Here is a 20,967-nt window from a genome sequence, read left to right on the forward strand (position 1 = left end):
TATCGTGGATTATATACAAATAGCTCCCTTGTCCAGCCTTAATCCAATGGCAATTCCTTCATATACATATGAGAATATAGACAGACCAGAGCACTGCTATGTATGTAACAGTCCTCCGAGAAAGAAGATCAACTGTATTATTTACCCTCATCAACAGACGACCACTCCTTCTTCGTATTTTTCTTCGCCTGCGAAGGAGCAGCAGAACTTCTCCCTGACTCATCTTCGCTACTTCCCGCAAGACTCACGTCTTTGCTTTCGTCGGTTTGTTTGCGGAGTCCGAGCTGCTTGCCTAGTCCCGGTATTGAAGACACGGCGGTTGCGGCTGCGGTGCTGAGGTCTGAGAGGAGGGGATGATCGTGTTCGTGGTCATGAGTAGTATGTTTGGCTTTATGTTTATGTTTGGTTGAGCTGCTGTCTGGTTCAGAGTCGGAAATCTTGTCGGCTTCTAGTTCTTTAGATGGTGGTAGAGGAGGTGTGTTCTCGTCTTCTTGGTCTCGTGGGCTATCAGTACCAGAGTTGGAGCCAGTGCCAGTGCCAGTGCCATGAATGTGCCAATCTGGTGGCTGAGTTTCTGGAATCGGTTCGCCGGGCTTCGGCTCGGAAATGGGTCGCCCTGTGTCGGGGTGGGAAGTGCCTGGTTGGTTGGCGTATCGCCAGACGACTTTCACACGGTCCAAGGCTTTCACGCCCTTGCGTGTTGTGCCTTTGATGCCGTCGAGGGCGTCCCATTCGGCTTCGAAGACGCCGGAGTCGTGCTGGTCGCCGCCTTCGAAGTAGGCGTTGAACCAGACGTGCGCGATGGAAGTCACCATGGCCCAGCCTGTGTAAGCGGCCTTGCTGCGTCGTTCGAAGTCAATGTTTACATCGGACGTGGGGATGGTGATGGGGGACTTGGGACGGAAGACTATGGCGGAGACGTGTTTCGGAGGAGTGTCGGTTCTCGCGGGAGCGTCAGTGGATGAGTGAGGACTGTCTTCTGTTCTCGGTGGAAAAGTCACAGCGGATTTGGGCTGATTCTTGATGTCGTTATCGTTTGTATGGCCGTTCGTGACTGTATCTGGGGGCATCGTCTTGGACTTCCCATCGTCGACTACCGTACGCTCACTCCGGTGGAAGAGATGGTACTTCTTGATTTTCTTCCCGTGGTCCTCGAATCCCTCCACCGCGACCTTGACACCGTCTCTCAGTCCCCATACATGCACCTCGAGGATCTCCACCGGCCGCTCGATATAGTTCTTCCCCATCTGGTTGGTCCATTGATCCACGTATCCCACCCACCGCAGCTGACTGGGGATGCTCACCCCAGCACCGAACCCGACTCTCATTCGCCGCTCGGTGAATCGCTGCAGCGCGTCGTCCGCCTTCCACCCTTCCTGGCTGATCAGGTAGCTGCAGGCCACGGTGCCACTACGGCCTTTTCCGGCCTTGCAATGAACGACCGCAACCCTATCTTTCTTCCTATCCTTCTCATCTTTGCTGTCAGGCTCATCGAGTCGATGAATCCAATTGCGCATACTGCCCGTCATGGCGGGGATGAGCGCAAACGGGGGCGGATGGTGATCGGGCCATGGGTAGTGATGAATGCGATTGTAGACCTCTGAGTCGGGATAACCGGTGCCTTCGGCGCGGAACTCCCAGATGCACCAGTCCGAATCATGTTTGGAGTCGAGGAATTTGACGAGCTCGTCCAGGGGGTTTCTGTAGGCGCGTTGCGGGTAGTTGGAGGAGGGACCGGAGGTTGCGATAACTGTAGGTGCGCAGGAGCAGGGAATGAGTTAATATGAGGAAGTATTGCGAAAGGGAAAGCATTATAATAGGATTGGGTGGCTTACTGTTATCGGTCACATAGCACAAGTCTAGACCAGCTTCAGGATGTTGTAACCGGGGACCGGCAACAATCTGCCGGAGGATTGACGCCTACGTAGCTCCAGTCACGTCATGGTCAGCAAATCGAGATGAAGAGTGGCTGTAGAATAGTAGTGCTTACCATAAGGTCAAGCGACGTGGATCTTCTAGATACTTAGGCTGATAAGGGGATGTTCAGGAACATGTAAGGGGTGAGGAGGAGACTGACCTGAATCGTGAGGGAATCGTGGCGGGGACAGGGTGGCCAGGCGAATGACGCACGGGTCAACCTGGCGATTCTCTTGGAAAATGGATGGCCCAGACAGAGTGGACAGGTTTAGACAAGATTATATATTCCATATAATCGTCATTCCTCATGGAATGATTGACAGGGGAGAGAGAGAGGCAGTGCAGCTGGACAAGCTTGTCGGGGAAACATTGACAAGGGAAGAACATCATTGTTTGGCAGGGTCGGGATGATGTCACCGGACACATTCCAACCCCGTCAATTCATCTCCCAGTCTACGGGGAATTCGTTACTATCAGGGAACAAGAAGTAATCCATAATTCATATGTTGGTATTGGTATATCGGTATATTCAACTATACTAATTGATATCTTTCCAGATCAATCAATCTATCTATCAATCATCATGACCAGAGACCATCCTGTAACCAGACATTAGATCCTCAACCCTATTCATAAACCCAATGAAACCAACTTTGTAAACAGCCATTAAGAGCCAGCCCATCAAATCCAATCAATATGATACATAAACAATAAGGCATGTACTATTTTTGCCCTCTTTCCATCCATCATCATCTATACTGTAGTACCCATTCATGACCTCAAGTCATTTACTTCCCACCCCCCTTTTCCACCGAGCCCACTAGGAGCATTTAAGCAACACCATACTCCTCCGTAACAGGGATGGTGAACCTCGGTGTCGGAGAGGTGACATTGGTCTCTCCATAAGCATAGAATTCCATGTCTCCGGGCAGGGTCCAAGCATGCTCGACCCGAATGTTCCATTCCGGGTAAGTAGCGGGCTGGATGCGCGACTGGACCTGGGGGTTGCCACCACATGCAGTCAGGGCGGTGTTGTTGGAGTTACCAGTGCAGGTGGCGTTAAACCCGGGGGTGTTGGCGGTGGCGACGCCGTAGATGTTGAAAGTGTAGGTACAGGCGGCCGGGGAGCAGCCGGTGGTGAAGTTGGAGACGTGCCAGGTTAGGGCTGGGCTGTCGGCACGGCGGAGAGGTGAGGCGGAGGCTGTGAGGCCGAGGGTGGTGAGAGCGACGGGGAGGTAATTGAGGAGTTGCATGTTGACTGGAGGTATAGGTTTCCTTTTGTTTGTGTGGTGGTGGCAGGTTTTGGATGTATACCCGAGTGGCGGATGGAGGATGTGTATGTATGTATGTATGTCTGTCTACCGTTGGAGGGTTAAACGGTAGTTGATATCGAGATAGGGAAGAATTAAGTATTATCAATAGGTGATATGAAGTATATGATACTTTTAGTATAAACGGGAGGAAAGTAGTAGATTGATAGTAGATAGTAGTAAGAAAGAAGAAGAAGGACAGAGGCGAATAGTTATAAGCCGGGGATGATGTGCAGGTGGCGAGGGGAACAAGAAACAAGCACCACTGAACAAACCAAACCGTCTTGTCTGAACTGCTTCTAATTTCGACCCCAACAGAGAGTGAGAGAGAAGTGGAGCTGCGGGTGAAACGAACCAGCATTGGCCCAACTGCGACGATCCCTTGAACTAAAAAAGGATCGGTGTGTGTTGGTGTGTTTCTGTCTCCATAGTATCATCCCTTGGCCAAAAGTTATGAAGAACTAGGTTTGTCGTGGATTTGCATGGTTACACGAGGTAACAACAAAAGAGGCAGTCTGTGCTGGCCGATTCAAGAAGACTGACTTAATTCTACACCAGCTCCGATAGAATCAAATTGACAACTCATGCATAGATCCCCTTACATCCAACTACTGTACTGTTAGTCCCTAGGGTCCATGCAAGTCGATCCCAATCTCATGCAGCCCGGATAAGAATAGAAACCCGGCTCACACAACAGCGCACACCAGGTGAACCAACATTTAATCTACTTTGGCAACAAATTAGTTCAGGAGGCACCGGAACCCTCCGGCAATAACCCGCACGAAACAAATTGAACCCCAATTTCTCCGACGAGTGGGACAAAGCCATGCCGGTTTCTCTCCAGTTCAAACCGCTGGTCTGGGCTGAAAATCCGGGCATGGATTCTTAACGGCGGTTTGAGGTTCCTCGCATGGTTCCATTGTGTTGCGCCCGCGTGTCGCAGATGGGGTTCCTAGTCCACACTAAGCAAGACTAAAGAACTAAAGTATACATAGAGCAGGAGTAGGTTTGCGGGTTGACTCTTATCCCCCGACTACTGCATGATGGGTTCCTGTGGCTTAATCCTTCCTGGCCTCGGCTGCTTCTCCCCCCTCGTTCCTTTTTCTCCGAATTTCCCGGACAGAGACAGTGCACGTTTGCTGTGATCTAATTACATAGTGGCACGAGCATCAGTCTAGCAAGTAATCACGGACAGGTAATTCTCCTGACAGCTCAATTGACGCCTGTCAGCGTGTGTTCTGTGAAATTAAATACATCGCTTAGGTTGTTGGCATAGGGGCCAAGAATTCTCACTAGATACGGAAATGGTATACACGAAGCGAGGATACTCTCTCCCTCCTCCTTTCCAGCTGCCCATCCCTATCCCCAGCTCAATTGTTACTCTTCGCATTGATTTGGTCCTCAGGGATAAGCCCTCCTGGCTCGTAGTCCAACCACCCCTCCTCTTCTTGCCCCTTTGCGATGGCTGCTAATCGTCGCTTTCGCTTGCGTCTCTCCTTGGCCGCGGCCCGTCGGAGTTTGTGCAACGCCTGCCGTTCCACCTCTGTCTGGGTCGGTGTCTGTCCCGAGCGATGAAACGACTCCCCCTTCCCGTCTTCCTCCTCCTCCTCCTGCTGCTGCTGCTCCGTCGAATCGGGCGGCTCGTGAGTATTACTGATCTCGTCCACCAGGCATCCGACCGACCCATCCTGGATCTGCGGATGATGCCTGAGGCGGGACGCAAATGGGTCTTCTGATGGAGAACAGAGCTCACGGATGGCGGCTCGTGCCTTCTCGCCGGGGCGGATCCCTCGTCCCAGCAGATCTTGCAGGTACATGTACCCGGACTCAAAATTGCCTGCTTCCAGGCACATGACGATGAGATGTTCAAACGTCCCTTGGTCTGGAATCACGCCAAGGGATGCCATCTCTTTTGCGATGAACATGCCCGCCTCGGTATTGCGCGCCCGTTGACACATACCGAGGAGAATGTTGTAGACAGAAACGTCAGCCTTATCTGGACAGAGCGCATATAGTTCCTTGTAGAACGCGATTCCCTCGTCCACCACCGACGGGTTATCGAGGGCTTCCTGCTCGCACATCTCCAGCACCACTTTGGCGCAGCCAAGCGGGACTGTCAGTTTGGTGGCCTTCAGTTGTTTGAGCATTGTCCATGCGCCCCGTGGGGTTGTTCTACTCTGCAGCAGATGTGTAAGAATGGCACGCGTAGAGCGGTCTTCTACCGCAATGTCCGCCATATGCATCTTACACAGCACCTCAAACGCAGAATACAAGGACCCCGACACAGCATGGGCTTCCACCATTCTCTCGTAGTCATCCAGTTGGGGCTGCATGTTGACCTCAACGAGGAAGCGGATCACCGATGCCGCAAGCTCAGTATCTCCAGCGCGCGCCGCCACACTGAGGACATTGCTGCACAGTGGATAACCAGGGTGAAGATATCTCAGCTCCACCATCTGTCTCCAGATGTACCGTGTAGTATCGTAGTGAAGAGCAGCGCTCGCCACCTCCAGCACGTGCAACCACAACTCCGAGCTCATATCCAGACCCTGGCTTGTCCGTGAACGCATCAACCGGACCACCTCGTCGAACTCTCCAAAATCGGAAAGGTAATAGATAAGTAGGCTATGCAGCCAACTCTCGACCACCATGCCCTTTCTCTCCATCTGCTCGACATGATCCAACGCCAGCTCGAACTGATGCTCTCGAATCAACCCAGCGACTACAAAGTGCCATCCGGCCGGGCTCAGCGGAAGCCATCGGTCTCGAAGCGTGCGCACAATCTCCTGACGTAGGAGGTAATCCGGATGAACAGCAAGGACCTGCAAATAGAAGCGAGTGGGTCAGCAAGTGCCCCGTTCCCGGAATCGAAGATCATACCTGCAATGCTGCATGAAGTGTCCCCGAATCAGCCGGAATCCCATTCTCCTCCATCTCCTTGAGCAACGCGCGAACAGCCTGTGGCGACCCACGTTCAGGGTCCGAATTGGCGAGAATTAACCCCCGGTAATGTCGCATCTCCGGGCGAACATGGCGGTCTCGGATTAGAACGCGCAGGATTTGGGTTGCGCTCAGAACCCTTGGATATCGAGCTACTCGCTCCTGTAGTCTATTTTCTAAACGTTGCGAAGGCAAGTGTTTGAAATACTTGGGTACGCCCGGTGGCGGCTTGGTCAAGCGCTCCATTGGCGATAAAAGGTCCCCTGGACGTACATCATCCTGCGCGCCTGCATCGTCAGGATCGAAGGGTTGTTGATCGGAGGTTGATTCGGAATCTGTATTTCTGCGGGTATCATCTTCGACAATTTCAATGGCTGCGTCGGTCGGTCGTGGGGTGAGGTTGGTGAGGCATCTTCGCGGAGGATCCGAAATTGAGCTTCGTAGAGCGGTTATGCGATTATGTTTAGGGATGCGTCTCCCTGCTGTGAAGGAAGGTGTGACTCGATTGAAGGTTGCAGCATTAAACGACGGACAAAGACAATACCACAGTCCATCAAGTACCAGGGTCGTTCGCGGCATCTCGAGCCCTTGTGGTGACGGAAGTTTCTCTACAACTTGGTCGGTCTCCGAAAGAAGCTCTATATCTGCACGTGACCGTAACGCTATGCATGCAAAGTTACAGAGACGAAGTCCACAGACAAGGCTCAACGAATCCTCCCCTAGCCTGACTTTCCGAATAAACCGTACACTACAATGGTATCAGAGAACAGAAGGAAGCCTAGGTGGCATGTTTTCCCATTGACAAATACAACCAGATACGCCAAGGCCATGCTCGACTAACCCGTCAAACGGACATTTCCTAGCGAACTCAATCCCTACTAAACCTTGCCCCCCGGGGTATCGCTCATAATCTCTCTCATTCTTTCGTAGATAAAAAAAACCAACAAAACTTCAAGCGTCCCTGCCACCACGGCCGCGGCCGCGTCCACGACCCCGGCCTCCACCACGACCTCGGTCACCCCTACCACCCTCACGCGGCCCGCGGTTGCGATTTTGCGACTGGTTCGCCTGTTGCTCCTTGACCATCTCTATGATTTCTTCGGGGATCCGTAGGTATTTGATCTATAAGCGGTTAGTAGGGAGGGCCGGGGAGATTCCCTGAAATTGGATCTAGGGTGGGCGCAGGCAAGATACTCACATTGTTTCCTCTGACGTAGACCTCTGGTAGCCGGAAGAAGCGGTCACCTTCGGGACTCGTCTGAACAACTTCCTTGAGTATCAGGTTCATCCAGTTGTCGCAATTGGCGAGGTGTCCGTTGAGGGTTTCGCCGTTCTTGAGTTCCACGAGCATGGGGTGGCCTTGCGCGGCCGTCAGGAGACCGAGAGGTAACTGTTCATGTGAGAGTCAGTAGACGCAGTAGATATATTGGATCATGGTAGGCTTCAGAGGTAATTACCATCTTGCGATCGTGTGATCAATATGGATGGGTCAGTGTTGTGGGCGGATCGAAACAGAGATGGGATCAACTCCGTAAGAGGTGGAAAGCAAAGGATAAAAGCACTCTATTGGAGTCGCCGTATCCTTCCAAGCGAAATGAGATAGTTCAAAGGTAGATAAAAGCCTTCTTAACGACGTCAAAGTGAATATGAATCCAAGAAGCTCCCCGCGAGCTTCCCAACAGCGGTGGTCGCAACGACGGAGAGTGCCGGATAAACATGGTGCCGAGATCCGCCCGGCGCTGCTGCTTATCTGGATTGGCACCAGTAAGATCAAAATAACGTGCCCTACTTAGAGTTGTGACTGTGTTTTAGTCTAGCTATAATACTCACTAATTAATGAGACAGGGTACTTTAGTAAACCCCGTCTGTCTCCGGTCTTGGAAGAGGCCCGAGGGCCAAGGATTGATTCCTTTAACTCTGTCCTAATGCCCGTATGACTCTCACTCTCTGTCCCAAGTAGTTTGTTCATGAATACAACACCGTGTATACCTACTTGCCAATCTATTACTACATTAACTATCCACAACTAACCCCCAACTACACCAACTCATATACTACTCCCTCCACCATTTCATGTCTTCCAACCCACGTCCATGTAGTACCTCCCACACAACCACCACCATGCAATGGCTAGCAAAGTTAACACTAATATGTCTCACCACCACCACCAACTTCACCCGTCTGGCAGCCGGAGCACCCATTCCTCTACCATCATCATCTACTACTATCTCAACAGCAACAGCAGCCAGTCAGTCCTCCACGCACTATATACATTTTCCACATTCTAATCGACCCTTATAGACACCCACATCATGAAGAACACCAACAACGACAACCCCAATAACAATGACCACATCCACTCCCTCCTCAAATTCCAGTGGCTCGCCTCCCTCCTGAGAAAGCTCTCGACCCTCACCCTCCGCGACTACTTTATCAACCTAAGCGTCCTCATCTGCATTATTGGCCTCTTCGCCCTGGCATACCGAATCGGCAGCAACACGATGCGCTGCCAGCGATGCCGAGTAGACCGGGCCGCTCAGCGCGAGGAGAGGAAAGCTCGGCGGGCGTATAAGGCCGCTGCGAGGAGACACCGATGGAGGCAGTGGTGGGAGGGGAAGACTTCGTATTCTGCTTACTATTGTCAGGATCAGGAGGTTGTTGGTGTTGATGATGGGGCGGTTGTAATGGCGTCTATTGGTGTGCCAGAGAGGGATGTGGAGATGGGGAGGCTGTCTGATGATGAGGAGGAGGGTGGTGCAGAGTTGAGGGTGTTTGGTGGATCGGGTGGGATTGCGAATGCTACTGCTTCTGCTACTATGCATGCAGAGATTCAGGGCTTCAGACAGGCGTTGGAGTATGTGGGGGAGTTGGTGAGGGAGAGTGCCCCGTCGCGGGCTAAGGTGGTAGTGGATCAGGAAGTAGGTGGTTATAATGTGGATGTGGATGTAAAGGGTGGAAGTGGGGAGGGATCGGATACGGAGGCGTCGTCGACGGTCGGGTTGGCGACGGTTACCTTGTCGACGGAGACGAGTAGCTTGAAGAGTGTGGATTGTAAGTCCCTGTCGGGGACAATAGATACCCTGGATAGTATGGGGTCGCCGCCGCCCAGCTATCATTCGTGAGGGACAATGGCTTCAAGTGTAATACTATTTGTGGAGGTATGTATGGGAGTTCAGGATATAATTATGGCTCATGGCAAAAGGATGGTTTTGGTATTTCATAATGTTTAATATTACAATGAAATGGTGGGTGAACGGCAAGCATAAAGAAACGTTAAAACGCCGTCGCTCACACCTTTGTCCGCTTAGCTGCCTCTTCGTTCTCTTCTTCATCTTCCTCATCCTCGACTGTGAGCTTCCGCTTTACCCGCTGATCTCTGCTGCTTGCCTCACCCAGAACAGCGGTCGATTCTGGGGTTGCAAGCACACCGGCCTCCTCTTCCTTGGCCTTCAGCGCTGCCTCGCGGGCGTTGAAGGCCTTGAGAAGAGCATCGTAGCCCTCCTCGACGTTCGTCACGGTCTCCTCCAGCTTCTCGATGCGTTCGCTCGAGTCAAGTTGAATGAGTAGATCCCGGTGGCGCTTGTAAAGACGCTGCTTGGTGAGCATACGCCACCAGTAGTATCGGCGGTCGTTAGGATCTTCGGCATTATGCTTCTTGATCAGTAGTCGGGACATATTCGTTCCACCAGCTAGGCGATTCTTGGCAGGTATTTGACCCAGAAGATACATCTCCATGATGTGAGCGAACTGAGTGGAGGCAATCTTGAATGACGAGCGGATGTCGTGCAACAGCTTCGTAGGGATCAGTGCCGACGTAGGGACACGCCGAGGGCGCTGCTTCTTGGGGAGCTCTCCATAAGGGTTGGGGTTGATGTATACCTTGTGCTTGAGGAACTCCGGCAACAAGATATGGTAGTCGGCTGTGTCGCGGAGGGCATCGAAAGCCTCATTCGGATCTTCGACAGTCAGTTCGGTAATTGTCGGGTCCTTGAAGCATGCGGCGTGAATGGTGGTGTAGAGATGAGTCCCATGTCCCGAGCCTTGATGAGGAGGGAGAATCAAAAATTGAGCGATTCGTAGCCGAGCCGGCAGCTGAGCAGGTCTGATTTCGGGTGCCGGGAATGGGTCGTTTACGACGGAGCGACTCTGTGTAGTGTCTCTCTGGTAGAACCACCAGCGATAAGTGGTCGCATACCCGACGATGGAATATTGTGAGGCCGTTGGCGTGGGCGGTTTCACTTTCTCATAGCTTCAACTTCGTTAGCCACAGTGAAACATAAGACAAGGCCATAACATACACAAAGTAGACTGTCCATCTCTCAAGTGTCCATTCAGGATCATCCGTGACCAAGGGTGTACCGGCTTCGATGAACAGCGATACAAAAATTTGCGCGCGGTCCAGTAGTCGTCGGACTTGAGGATCAGCAAGGGAGCCGGCCCAGATTTCGTAATTTCTGTCTCGAGTGACATAGCTATGAACAAGCTTGCCAGGTGGTACAAAGTCCTTTGCATCTTCGTCCTCCTGGACGGCTTTTTCATAGTCGGGAAGTAAGCCGAAGGCCTCTGCAATTATGCGCCTGGGTTAGCCATGATGGAACCCAGATTACTCTCAACTGGAAATAATAGCGGCTAACCTTCAGGAACCCATGGCTTCAGTGTTTTCAGCAGGTCGACGGCGGCAATATCGCCGACGGGCTTGAACTTCTCATCGTAAGAGATATTGATATTCGGGCGGAGGTCATGGGCTGCAAACCGCAAGCGGATGATCAACCCCTTATAGCCGAATATTTGCTCCTCGTCGCCGAAAATGGGATATGTGAACTGAGGGTGGAAACTGGAAATCGTCTTGGCTTTCGTCTCGCCGGGTTGAACGATCGTCAGATGGACGGCGTCGTTGGCGTCGCAAGTCCCTAATTGAGGCCATTTCAGTCAGCCGACTTGCAACATAGAACACAAGGACAATGGAGTGAGAAAGGGGGTGGATTACAGTCGCCTTCATTCATTGTGCCACTTGCCGGATGATGAGCCAGCTACTAGAGCGGAGACTTGGGTTAGGGATGGCTGAGTGAGAGAGCGCAAGACCTTTAATTGATTGCCTGGAAGATGGCGCGTGTTGCTCTTTCGAATCTCGCGTTGCGCGGAGCAAGCTAGCTATAACCGTTTCCGGTTTAGTGCCGGTAGGAGTCCTCCGCAGTTGTCACCGTCAAGAAATAGAGTAGTTAGCTGGGAGGAAACACTATTAGGAAAGCTGTGAATGTAACCTTGTCTTCTGAGTATCAATTCAAAAAGTTATGTAGATAACCTCTTGCTCTGCCATTGGCATGCTTTTCACGTAGTTGTGCCGGCCTTCTGTGAATGGCTGCGACAGACTAGCTTCAGACTGGCAACCTCATAGTATGACGTCGATGTAGGAACTAAGTGACCTACTATCCACACATACATTAATCGTTAACTTTTAGGGAGCGGTTTCATTCAAGAAGGTCGAGCATTTGCGCTCTAGGATGTAGAACATCACGGTTTGAAATTCAAGCTGGTTGCCTCGGCTTTAGGTTATCGAGCCCGAACTAACGGACTCATCAATTAGTAGTAGTTCTGGCACCCCGCAATTGAGGGTCACTGCTACTTCGATCAACATATACCCCAGACTGTCGTAAAACTCGCACAGTTCATGCAGTTGGTACTATATGCAATCTTTCAAGGACAAGCTCTCAGCTTCAACAAGTCGTACAAGTCCTTGGTAGTACCATCAACATGTCAGTCAACAGTTCACAGCGAATAGCCTTGATCGGGTTGGGAACCATCGGCATATCCATGGCAGCGCTTCATCTCTCTCGTGAGAGCAACGTGGTTGATGTATTCGACACCCGACCGGATTTCGAAGACTATATCCACATGACACTGCCGATCTACATGAGCGAGCTTCCATCAACGACTACTGACTCTAAACTAAGTCCTGATTCTCATCCACCAACAATGTCATTGGTAGCGTCCCTTATCTCTTCCGGCCGTCTGCGGATTCACTCGACTCTAGAAAGCGCGTGCGCGTCGGCCACCATTGTCCAGGAGCAGGGACCAGAGAACGTTGACTGGAAGCAGTCTGCCTGGGCCCGGATTGAAGCAGTAGCCCCGCCTTCTGCCCATCTCTGGACAAGCACATCTGGAATTGCCGCTTCCATTCAGCAAGCTAAGATGCAGGACAAGACTCGTCTGCTTGTTGTGCATCCGTTCAACCCACCGAATATCATGCCTCTTCTGGAGATTGTGCCGGCTCCAGGAACCTCTGCGGAACGGGTGGAGTTTGCTCGTGAATACTTCTCTCTACCTGGGTCAAGACATAGGCCCGTGGTCATCCAAAAAGAGATTCCAGGATTTGTGGGCAATCGGTTGGCGTTCGCGCTACTACGGGAAGCTTGCTATCTGGTTCAAGAAGACGTGGTAAACGCAAAGGACCTGGACACGATATTGATGGCTAGTCTGGGACCCAGATGGGCTGGGAATGGTGTGTTTGAGAGTTACCAGCATGGTGGTGGAGAAGGTGGCATAGGCTCCTTCCTGGACAAGCTTGGTGGCACCATGCAAACCGTCTGGGATGGGCAGGGGAGAGTAAACGTGGAGGGCGACGAAAGAACGGAGTGGAAGGAAAAGGTCGTTGCGCAAGTGAACGAAGCCTATGGAACACTGTCTGCGGAGCAAATCCAGATAAAGGAGGCACGATTGAAGGATATCATAGGGATCCAGACGAAGGATTACAGCCGCGATGGACCATAATGATGAGGGGAACAGGCATGATGATAACTTCGGGAAACTGATGCCCGCGGGAGCTTGGATGATGGCGGCCTTTAAAAGCCCGGGTGGTTGGCCAAAGCGATGTTTCACTGATTCTTGGGAGTCCACAACATGTAATCATTCGTGAAATGAGTAGTCTCACTTAATTTTTATGAAAGTAGCAGAACATGAAGCCGAAAAAGATAATAATAAACCATCCCTGGGGCGGCAGTGGGTCTCCCGTGCCTCAGACTGGGGCGTGCCTTTCCCACTGCGGCAAATCGCAATCAATCCATAATCAGGGCCGTCCACCTCCGCCACGTTTTCAGTTCTTCTGCCTCCTACCGCCTTGGAACACCTGCTTTCCGCCCGCTCTTCATCGTCTCCCCTGTCTCACCTGCGTCTCCGGGCCTATCTTCGTCTTCCAGCTTGCTTGTCCGCCCTTTTACATAGACGCCATCGCCGCTGCAGCGGGATTAGGGGCATATCGAGCATCTTGGTCTTGGAATTGGCAACATGATTGAAACCCTCTAGAGCACGGACAAAGCTCTGGAACAAGAGGCCGACCATGGAGGGACTCTTCACTTTGCTCGCATTGAGCATTGTGATGGCCATTACGTGAGTCGACTGCCCTTTGGAACTTGTCGCCTGCTTGGTGCGAATTGCCAATGCTAATTTTCTTTCCCCCGCTACGTCACATAGATCATTTGTCGTGGGATCACTACCGCTCGCTTTCACACTTTCCCCTTCTCAGCTGAGATTAATATCCTCCCTTGGTATGGGAGTTTTGGTTGGGACATCTTTGATCGTTATAATTCCGGAGGGAGTCGAAACTCTATACAGCGCAAACTCGCTTAGCAACCGGAAAGAACTTAGCAGCCGATCGACGACTGCCGTCAATTGGCAACACCAGGCTGTACCGGTGACCACTGTCCCGAGGGCATTGGAAGAACCAGACTCCTCAGACGTCCAGCTCACGCCTCGATCGGTACTATCCGATCTGCCATCCGCACCTGTCACGGTACCTACAATCCATTCCACACAAGATGAAAAGCTCAGACTACTGGGACGCAAGGACGATACATCGGGCGATCACGCAGACGAGGATCACGATGAAGATAACTCGCCCCATGCTTGGATAGGTATTGCACTCATCAGTGGCTTTATCCTGATGTACCTGATCGATAAATTGCCCGTTTTCGCATCATCCTCCAAACAGGAGCGAATTCCCTATCATATATCGCTAGATAACTTGGGCTCTGGTCTGCGGCGCAATTCGTCGCCGTCACGCGAGGGGGGCTTGCTCGATGCCGGTAATATTCCCAGGAGAAGCCACAGCTTTGCAACGACAACTGGACTTGTCATTCATGCCGCCGCCGATGGAATTGCATTGGGTGCATCTAGCTCCGACACTGGTCTGAGCTTCATCATCTTCCTGGCCATCATGGTTCACAAGGCCCCAGCATCATTTGGCCTCACCTCGGTGCTACTGAAGCAGGGCCTTTCTAGTCGTACCGCTAGAGCGCATCTATTGATTTTCAGTCTGGCTGCTCCTGTGGGTGCTCTCATGACATTCTTGTTTGTGCAAATCATGGGCTCGGGGTCGGGAGGTGATGACGTCGGGAACCGCTGGCGAACCGGTGTACTCCTCTTGTTCTCTGCTGGCACATTCCTGTAAGTTCTTCCTTGGCTCAATTATACGGTACAGGGTGATACTGATGTCTTTAGATACGTTGCTATGCACACGATGCAGGAAAACAGCCCGAACTCATCTTCACGTGAGTCTCAGGTCAACGGATACGGCGATCATAGAGAAGCACCATCAGCATCGGACAAGTCTATGAGGGACCTGATCGCTTCTGTTGTTGGCATGGTTCTTCCACTGTTCCTACAGATCGGCCATGCCCACTAGATTCTCTCAACATCCATTTCTGGATTTACACCATGTCTCTTCTCTTCCTTCTACCTCTAGCTCTCCTCGGCCAACGAGCTACATACCGGTTCAAAAACGGACGGTTTGTGTCTGTAGACACCGTGAGGTTGTCTTGTGTAATAGATTTTGACAGTTGTTACTGGACGGATTCCCAAGCTTGGGGAACTGCGGCGATTTGTGTTATATTCCCTGCGGGGTTATGCCTTTCTTGTTGTATTGTCATTGAGTCAGCGCCGCCACACGTCATGGCCACGATTTTGAAGCATTTGCACGGTGCGGTTGAATCCTTTACTTTGATCATAATTGCATGTGTCCTTTACTTTTTGATTTGTTTCGTTCCTTCCTCCCCCCACGATCACGTTTACGTAGATTGGCTCAGACGTGGAAGGTATAAACTCTCGGAGAATCATGTCTGCCCTCCATTGAAAGAGTGATGAAAATATTCGGCAAGACTGAATCATTATCAGTTCCCTGGAGGCACCTGCACGGATCCATGGTTGTACGACGCATGCCGTTCTTACCACTCCCGCCTTCAGACCACTATATCTTCTGCGACTTGCAGTGGAACCGAAAAGTTAGACCGAAGCACCAGAGACATCATGCTCGATTCGGGCAGGTGCCTTGCTTTTTGAAACGGTTCTCTCTGTGGTAGAGTACGTACTATTTTTTTCTTCTTGGCCTTGAGATGGGTGAGTCTCCACGTCAACTTCACGTCGTTTAGTTAGCGGTTTGTGACGACAGTGGGGTTGATCCTTGTAGGTATTAGAGGGAGTATAGTATGGAATAGGCACTTTGGTCCTATTTGCTGGCTGCTCAGCTGAGCTCGACGGTCTCTTTGACGGGACCATCGTCCATCTACCCAATCTAAAGGGAAGCATGGCGTGGGAGGGGCGTAAGAGCTACTACAGTAGACAGACGTAAACAGGACCAGAGCGGCTCGAGAGTTCGGAATGGGCAACACTCGGCCGTTGGAGACAGACGGACTTTGCGCCGTGACGCCCTGTCTCCACTGGGGACAAAGCAGAGGTAAGTATATAACCACCTATTATCTACATGACCAACAGTTGGTGCTCGTAGTATCCAAAATCTCCATACTATTGCCGCCATTAGGATAGTCGGTACCGACCACGAGCAGGACCGGGACAGTAGCACTACTATTACGGACTAGTTCATCGTAACTTCACTTAGTAAGGTACTTTAATCTGGAAGCTGACTAATTTAGACTAGTACCAACGGGGAGACTTTTGGTGGAACTCCAGTGATGCCGCTGCACGAATCAGGGGAGAGGAAGAAGCGCCATCGGCTTTGCTTGGCGGGTAATCGGGGCTGGTTTGGAGGGTTTCCGGGGGAGAAGAAGAGGAAGGCTGCACCTGACCCGTCACGACATCGCATGATCCAGACTTTGTCTTTCCTTCGTCGCTTCTTCTCCGCCTGCTTCTGGATGGCGTCGGGAAGGCCGCACTCAGTCCTGATTAGTTGTATCTTACCGCCCTCCTCCGTCCGCTGTACCGAAGTACCATAGTCTACTAGTAGTACTACTGAGTAGTAGACTACCAATCCGTCGTCTCTCTCATCTTTCTTCCCCCCCATCGGTCTCCTTCCAAAACCACCCCCCCCCATCTAGTGACCTTCACCTCCAACTTACTTTCTAACTTTTTATTTGTCGTTTCGTCTTCCCTCTTTTCCTTCTCCAGCCATTTTTGGTATCTATATAACTTCTGGCCCGACCCATCCACACTCCCACTCTCTTCTTCCCTTCTTCTCCCATCCCCCCTATTCCCTTGTCTACCGCTAACCTTTCGTCTTCCCTGCCCCGGCGGAGATCGTCCACATCCGTCTTATCTCTCGCTCTTCCCCTCCGCCTTCGTTTTCGCTTTTGGATTAAAGCTGCCCCATTCTCTCGTTTTGTGTGTTACGTCTTCTTCGTTTATGAACGAGACAGGGTCTCAAGGGGTTTGCGTAGGGATATCTCGTTCACCGTGTGAAAGGCTAGTCGGGTGGAATACGCAATCCCCTGGATGACACAACCGCTCCTCACCGCGGCAGTTCACAAGCACCCCCCCATCCAGTAGACACCGGGATGAGTCCGCGCAGTGTACCTGAGCAGCTGGCGACTGCGCCGTCAAAGTCATCTGCAGTCAGAGACTCGGTTGCGTCACTTTCCAGTGTCCATTCTAGATCGCTCTCTTCATCCACCAAGACCGGTACTCCTATTCCCCCCAACCTACTGCCCTCGGCGCCTGCGTCGCCTCCCACGCCTGCTCCCAGTCCGACCCCTCATCAAAGACCTCCCACCTGGCAGACACCCGACGAGGAAGACGATGCCTTTTTGCTGAACGCTCGGATACACTTCTCCTCTCTCTCCAACGCTCGGAAGCAGAAGTTCTTGGAAGGCATACTGGGGCTATGTGATAGCCAGCATCTCAGCTTTGTGTCTAGCTATGTTAGCCCCCGATTAAGGAAGGATCCGTTTCAGGTGTTTCCCAATGAATTATGTTTGAGGGTGAGTTGATTACCTCTTCCGGTGCGGACGGTCTCACCGCTCGAACAAGGCTGACAGCTGTCTCGCTCGGTTTCACTAGGTCCTATCATTCATCGATGACCCGAAGACATTGGCAAGATCATCCCAGGTATCGAAACGCTGGCGGGAACTGCTGAATGATGATATTACGTGGAAGAACTTGTGCGAAAAGCACTCGTATGCATCTCGGAGGCTGTCGGAGGATGACCGGGACTTCGTCGACCCTTTCCATGGTCAGCCGTTGCATGCTGTGTCCAGTACTCAGTCCTTGAGCGGGTTGCAAAGGAGACCCCATGTGTCTACTCTCCAGCCTCGAGACGGTCTGCCCAACGTGTCGTCGCGCTCTTTGTCGGGAGACTGGCTCTCCCTGTCGGGGTACCCGTCACGCAAAAGACGGGTCCGACCTCTGTCCTACAGATCGCATTTCAAGCAAAAGTACATGGTGGAATCTGCCTGGAACAAGGGTGGGCGCTGTACGCAGCGACACATCACTCCCGACCAGGGAGTGGTTACAAGTCTTCATTTAACCCCCAAGTATATCGTGGTCGCACTGGACAATGCCAAGATTCATGTATACGACACCAACGGGGATAACCAGAGAACCCTCCAAGGCCATGTGATGGGCGTATGGGCGATGGTTCCTTGGGATGACATCCTTGTGAGTGGTGGGTGCGACCGAGAAGTGAGGGTCTGGAACATGGCGACCGGGTAAGCAAATCATGACGACTTGCAGTCGGGGATCGCTACTGACGAGCAAATCAAATTACAGTGCCTGTCTCTACCTCTTACGTGGCCATACGTCAACCGTGCGTTGCCTCAAAATGTCCGACAAGAACACGGCTATCTCGGGGTCACGGGATACAACGCTGCGGATATGGGATCTGGCCTCGGGTACCTGCAAGAACGTTCTGGTTGGGCATCAAGCTAGTGTCCGCTGCTTGGCCATCCATGGCGATCTGGTTGTTTCGGGAAGCTATGATACCACGGCACGCATCTGGAGCATTTCTGAGGGGCGGTGCTTGCGGACGCTCTCTGGTCATTTCAGCCAAATCTATGCTATCGCGTTTGATGGCAGACGCATCGCCACCGGCAGTCTAGATACCAGCGTGCGGATCTGGGATCCGCACTCGGGTCAGTGCCATGCTATCCTTCAGGGCCATACCTCCCTAGTAGGACAGCTGCAAATGCGGGGAGATACCCTGGTCACTGGTGGCTCTGACGGGTCTGTTCGAGTTTGGTCATTGACCAAGATGGCTCCCATTCACCGGCTTGCGGCTCATGATAACAGCGTTACCAGCTTGCAGTTCGACAGTTCGAGAATTGTTAGCGGTGGTAGTGACGGTCGTGTCAAGGTGTGGAGTCTACAGACCGGCCAATTACTCAGAGAGCTGTCGACACCGGCAGAAGCTGTATGGAGGGTGGCCTTTGAGGAAGAGAAAGCTGTGATCATGGCAAGTAGAGCAGGCCGCACAGTGATGGAGGTAAGGAACATACCCTCCCGACTCTCCCTTGTTTCTTTTGTTTCCTCACAGACTGACGGTGATGAATGCCTTCTAGGTTTGGACTTTCTCGCCACCACCCGAAGACGATGGCGACGATGCGGTGATAGTGGAGAGTGCTTCCAGCACACCGGGTCTGCACCCCACGAACAACGACAGCCGACATAGGGAGCGCTATTCGGACCCCCCGCCTAGTGTGCCGCTCAATAGTGACGATGACCAAACCATGGTGGATGCCCCTGCCTCCTAATATGGGGGGTTCGACCTTTGCAATGACTAGCACGTCCTTCTTTCCTGCTTTATGAATCCAAGCGTTGCCGTCTATATACCTCTTGTTTTAGCGCCTGATTTCAACGACCCGGCTGGTCCAACCTGAGTGTCGCTAGGCAAACGAGGCGCGGTCAGCGTTGCCAGGTCATCGAACATCAGCATTCGCATTCTGGGTGTTTGGTCTAAACGGATCTTGTTTCTTTTTTTTTTTTTTTTCTTTCAATATTCAGTCTTGTTCTCGAATTATTTTATGGGAAACGTGGAGTGGAGTTACAAAATGGCAAAGGGTGGGCTACCGATACGTTGTACCTGCAGGAGTATCTGGGGAACCATGATTGGCTCATGATATGTTTACCTCTACTTCTTTTCGAGGGTTAGATGATACCCGCCTCGGGAGATGATGTATTTACCATTTACAGAAGATTTGGTGTTCCTACTGTTGGTCCTACAAAGCGAAGACATTGAGCTTACCTTTCACCCGCGACATCCCGGCGTGCCTTGTCTCCCTTGGTGGGTTTTTTTCTCTTTGTGTTCAGATAGTCAGTTGTTAGAAGTATCCCGAAAGGGCTCCGAGAAGAGAGGAATAGAGACCAGAATAGATCACTACGTATGTCTCAGTCAAACGAACGGTGTTGATCATCGGTCGTACTGCTGTGTTGGGGGATTGCAGTAGTTGTTGTTTCTCGTTGATAATGGAAATCACCTGACTGGCCCCTCAAAATGGCAAGACCCCGTATTCGACGGTTCCTTATGTCAATCCTTCAAGGCACCAGCTGCGACGACGCCATCAAGCATTTAGTTTATTCGCTTCGTGAAGCACTCAAAATTTGTCCTCATCTATGTCTTTTCCACTGCATGATCTATCCCACAGCTGGGCCCCTAGCAAGTAGACGAAGATGGTGTACGGCGGGAAGCCAAGTACGGGGTGCCACTTGTGTCGCAAACGGAAAATCAAGGTAGGACAGATCTGCAGCCTTGACATGTCATAGCAGATCATGTCCCTTGCATACCATTTCACCCCAATGAGTATGCTATTTATTTGTGGGACCCCACGCTAATCGCCCTCCCAGTGCGATGAAGGCCGTCCGGGATGCCGGAACTGCGGCATATACGGCAAGCCATGTCCGGGCTACCGATCGGATGGGATCTTCAGAAATGAAACGCACAAAGTGCAACAACTGATGAATGACAAGGCCAAAGCCTGCTCTTCCTCATCAAGTAGAACGCAAACGCAGCCCAGCAGCCATGATGTATCAGGCGGCGGCAAGGATCTCCAAAAGACGACATTGTCCGCTTATCAGATCAGCGATGCCACGTGGGAAGAAAGAGCCATTTGCTATTTCTTCGATCAGTTTACCATTGTCGAATGTAATGCATTCGGCGGCATGGGACATCTGGGGTTCCTCCCGTCTTTGTATGCCGATTGTCGAGATCAGAATGTGGGTAACCCCGCATCGATGTCTTTACGGTTAGCTGTCGATGCGACGGCCCTAATGGCCCTGAGTAACAGGGTTAATGTGCCGGGTGTTGTGACTCAGGCGAGATATCGCTTCGGGTTGGCGCTGCGGCGTCTGCAGGAGGCGCTGGATCTGCCGCTTGAGGCGGCGAAAGATGAGACGTTTGCGACGTTGGTTATTCTATCTCTATTTGAGGATATCTCGGGGGATCGGCATGGGCTTACTAGTGCGCATACGGTGGGCTTTGAAGCGCTTACGAGACTGAGGGGGGAGAGTCAGCTTGGACATGCAGCGGGACTGGATATGTTCAAGTATGCGTATGTTCGTATGGTGAGTCAATTCGTACACCTTGTTT

General features: G+C 51.8%; 10 protein-coding genes across 10 annotated transcripts; 5 read left to right on the forward strand and 5 right to left on the reverse strand.

The window, feature by feature from the left end:
* Nucleotides 1–137: 137 nt before the first annotated feature.
* Nucleotides 138–1,993, reverse strand: An02g04050 (uncharacterized protein; the record flags this gene model as incomplete). Its single annotated transcript, XM_059746220.1, has 3 exons — nucleotides 138–1,750; nucleotides 1,836–1,920; nucleotides 1,991–1,993. The coding sequence occupies 3 exons, from the start codon at nucleotides 1,991–1,993 to the stop codon at nucleotides 138–140; spliced, it is 1,701 nt and encodes a 566-aa protein (XP_059606843.1).
* A 754-nt stretch (nucleotides 1,994–2,747) lies between these two features.
* On the reverse strand, nucleotides 2,748–3,170 carry An02g04060 (hypothetical protein; the record flags this gene model as incomplete). Its single annotated transcript, XM_001399505.1, has 1 exon — nucleotides 2,748–3,170. The coding sequence occupies one exon, from the start codon at nucleotides 3,168–3,170 to the stop codon at nucleotides 2,748–2,750; it is 423 nt and encodes a 140-aa protein (XP_001399542.1).
* A 1,427-nt stretch (nucleotides 3,171–4,597) lies between these two features.
* Nucleotides 4,598–6,746, reverse strand: An02g04070 (uncharacterized protein; the record flags this gene model as incomplete). The annotated part of the gene is made up of 2 exons (XM_059746221.1): nucleotides 4,598–6,049; nucleotides 6,108–6,746. 2 exons carry the CDS (start codon nucleotides 6,744–6,746, stop codon nucleotides 4,598–4,600), a joined length of 2,091 nt encoding a protein of 696 aa, XP_059606844.1.
* Nucleotides 6,747–7,118: 372 nt separating this feature from the next.
* Nucleotides 7,119–7,627, reverse strand: An02g04080 (uncharacterized protein; the record flags this gene model as incomplete). The annotated part of the gene is made up of 3 exons (XM_001399507.3): nucleotides 7,119–7,289; nucleotides 7,366–7,557; nucleotides 7,625–7,627. The coding sequence occupies 3 exons, from the start codon at nucleotides 7,625–7,627 to the stop codon at nucleotides 7,119–7,121; spliced, it is 366 nt and encodes a 121-aa protein (XP_001399544.1).
* Nucleotides 7,628–8,479: 852 nt separating this feature from the next.
* On the forward strand, nucleotides 8,480–9,311 carry An02g04090 (hypothetical protein; the record flags this gene model as incomplete). Its single annotated transcript, XM_059746223.1, has 2 exons — nucleotides 8,480–9,218; nucleotides 9,256–9,311. 2 exons carry the CDS (start codon nucleotides 8,480–8,482, stop codon nucleotides 9,309–9,311), a joined length of 795 nt encoding a protein of 264 aa, XP_059606845.1.
* Nucleotides 9,312–9,455: 144 nt separating this feature from the next.
* An02g04100 (uncharacterized protein) lies at nucleotides 9,456–11,170 on the reverse strand (the record flags this gene model as incomplete). The annotated part of the gene is made up of 5 exons (XM_059746224.1): nucleotides 9,456–10,259; nucleotides 10,305–10,416; nucleotides 10,466–10,730; nucleotides 10,802–11,077; nucleotides 11,155–11,170. The coding sequence occupies 5 exons, from the start codon at nucleotides 11,168–11,170 to the stop codon at nucleotides 9,456–9,458; spliced, it is 1,473 nt and encodes a 490-aa protein (XP_059606846.1).
* Nucleotides 11,171–11,918: 748 nt separating this feature from the next.
* Nucleotides 11,919–12,935, forward strand: An02g04110 (uncharacterized protein; the record flags this gene model as incomplete). Its single annotated transcript, XM_059746225.1, has 1 exon — nucleotides 11,919–12,935. The coding sequence occupies one exon, from the start codon at nucleotides 11,919–11,921 to the stop codon at nucleotides 12,933–12,935; it is 1,017 nt and encodes a 338-aa protein (XP_059606847.1).
* Nucleotides 12,936–13,500: 565 nt separating this feature from the next.
* An02g04120 (uncharacterized protein) lies at nucleotides 13,501–14,844 on the forward strand (the record flags this gene model as incomplete). The annotated part of the gene is made up of 3 exons (XM_059746226.1): nucleotides 13,501–13,550; nucleotides 13,635–14,606; nucleotides 14,661–14,844. 3 exons carry the CDS (start codon nucleotides 13,501–13,503, stop codon nucleotides 14,842–14,844), a joined length of 1,206 nt encoding a protein of 401 aa, XP_059606848.1.
* Nucleotides 14,845–16,945: 2,101 nt separating this feature from the next.
* An02g04130 (uncharacterized protein) lies at nucleotides 16,946–19,135 on the forward strand (the record flags this gene model as incomplete). The annotated part of the gene is made up of 4 exons (XM_001399512.3): nucleotides 16,946–17,368; nucleotides 17,448–18,094; nucleotides 18,156–18,867; nucleotides 18,944–19,135. 4 exons carry the CDS (start codon nucleotides 16,946–16,948, stop codon nucleotides 19,133–19,135), a joined length of 1,974 nt encoding a protein of 657 aa, XP_001399549.1.
* Nucleotides 19,136–19,875: 740 nt separating this feature from the next.
* An02g04140 (uncharacterized protein) lies at nucleotides 19,876–20,942 on the forward strand (the record flags this gene model as incomplete). Its single annotated transcript, XM_059746227.1, has 2 exons — nucleotides 19,876–20,073; nucleotides 20,226–20,942. Coding segments are annotated over 2 exons (915 nt in total), but the record flags the coding sequence as incomplete, so codon positions are not given.
* Nucleotides 20,943–20,967: the final 25 nt, after the last annotated feature.

Source organism: Aspergillus niger, assembly GCF_000002855.4.
Source record: "Aspergillus niger supercontig An02".
In the NCBI taxonomy this organism is placed as follows: Eukaryota; Fungi; Ascomycota; class Eurotiomycetes; order Eurotiales; family Aspergillaceae; genus Aspergillus; species Aspergillus niger.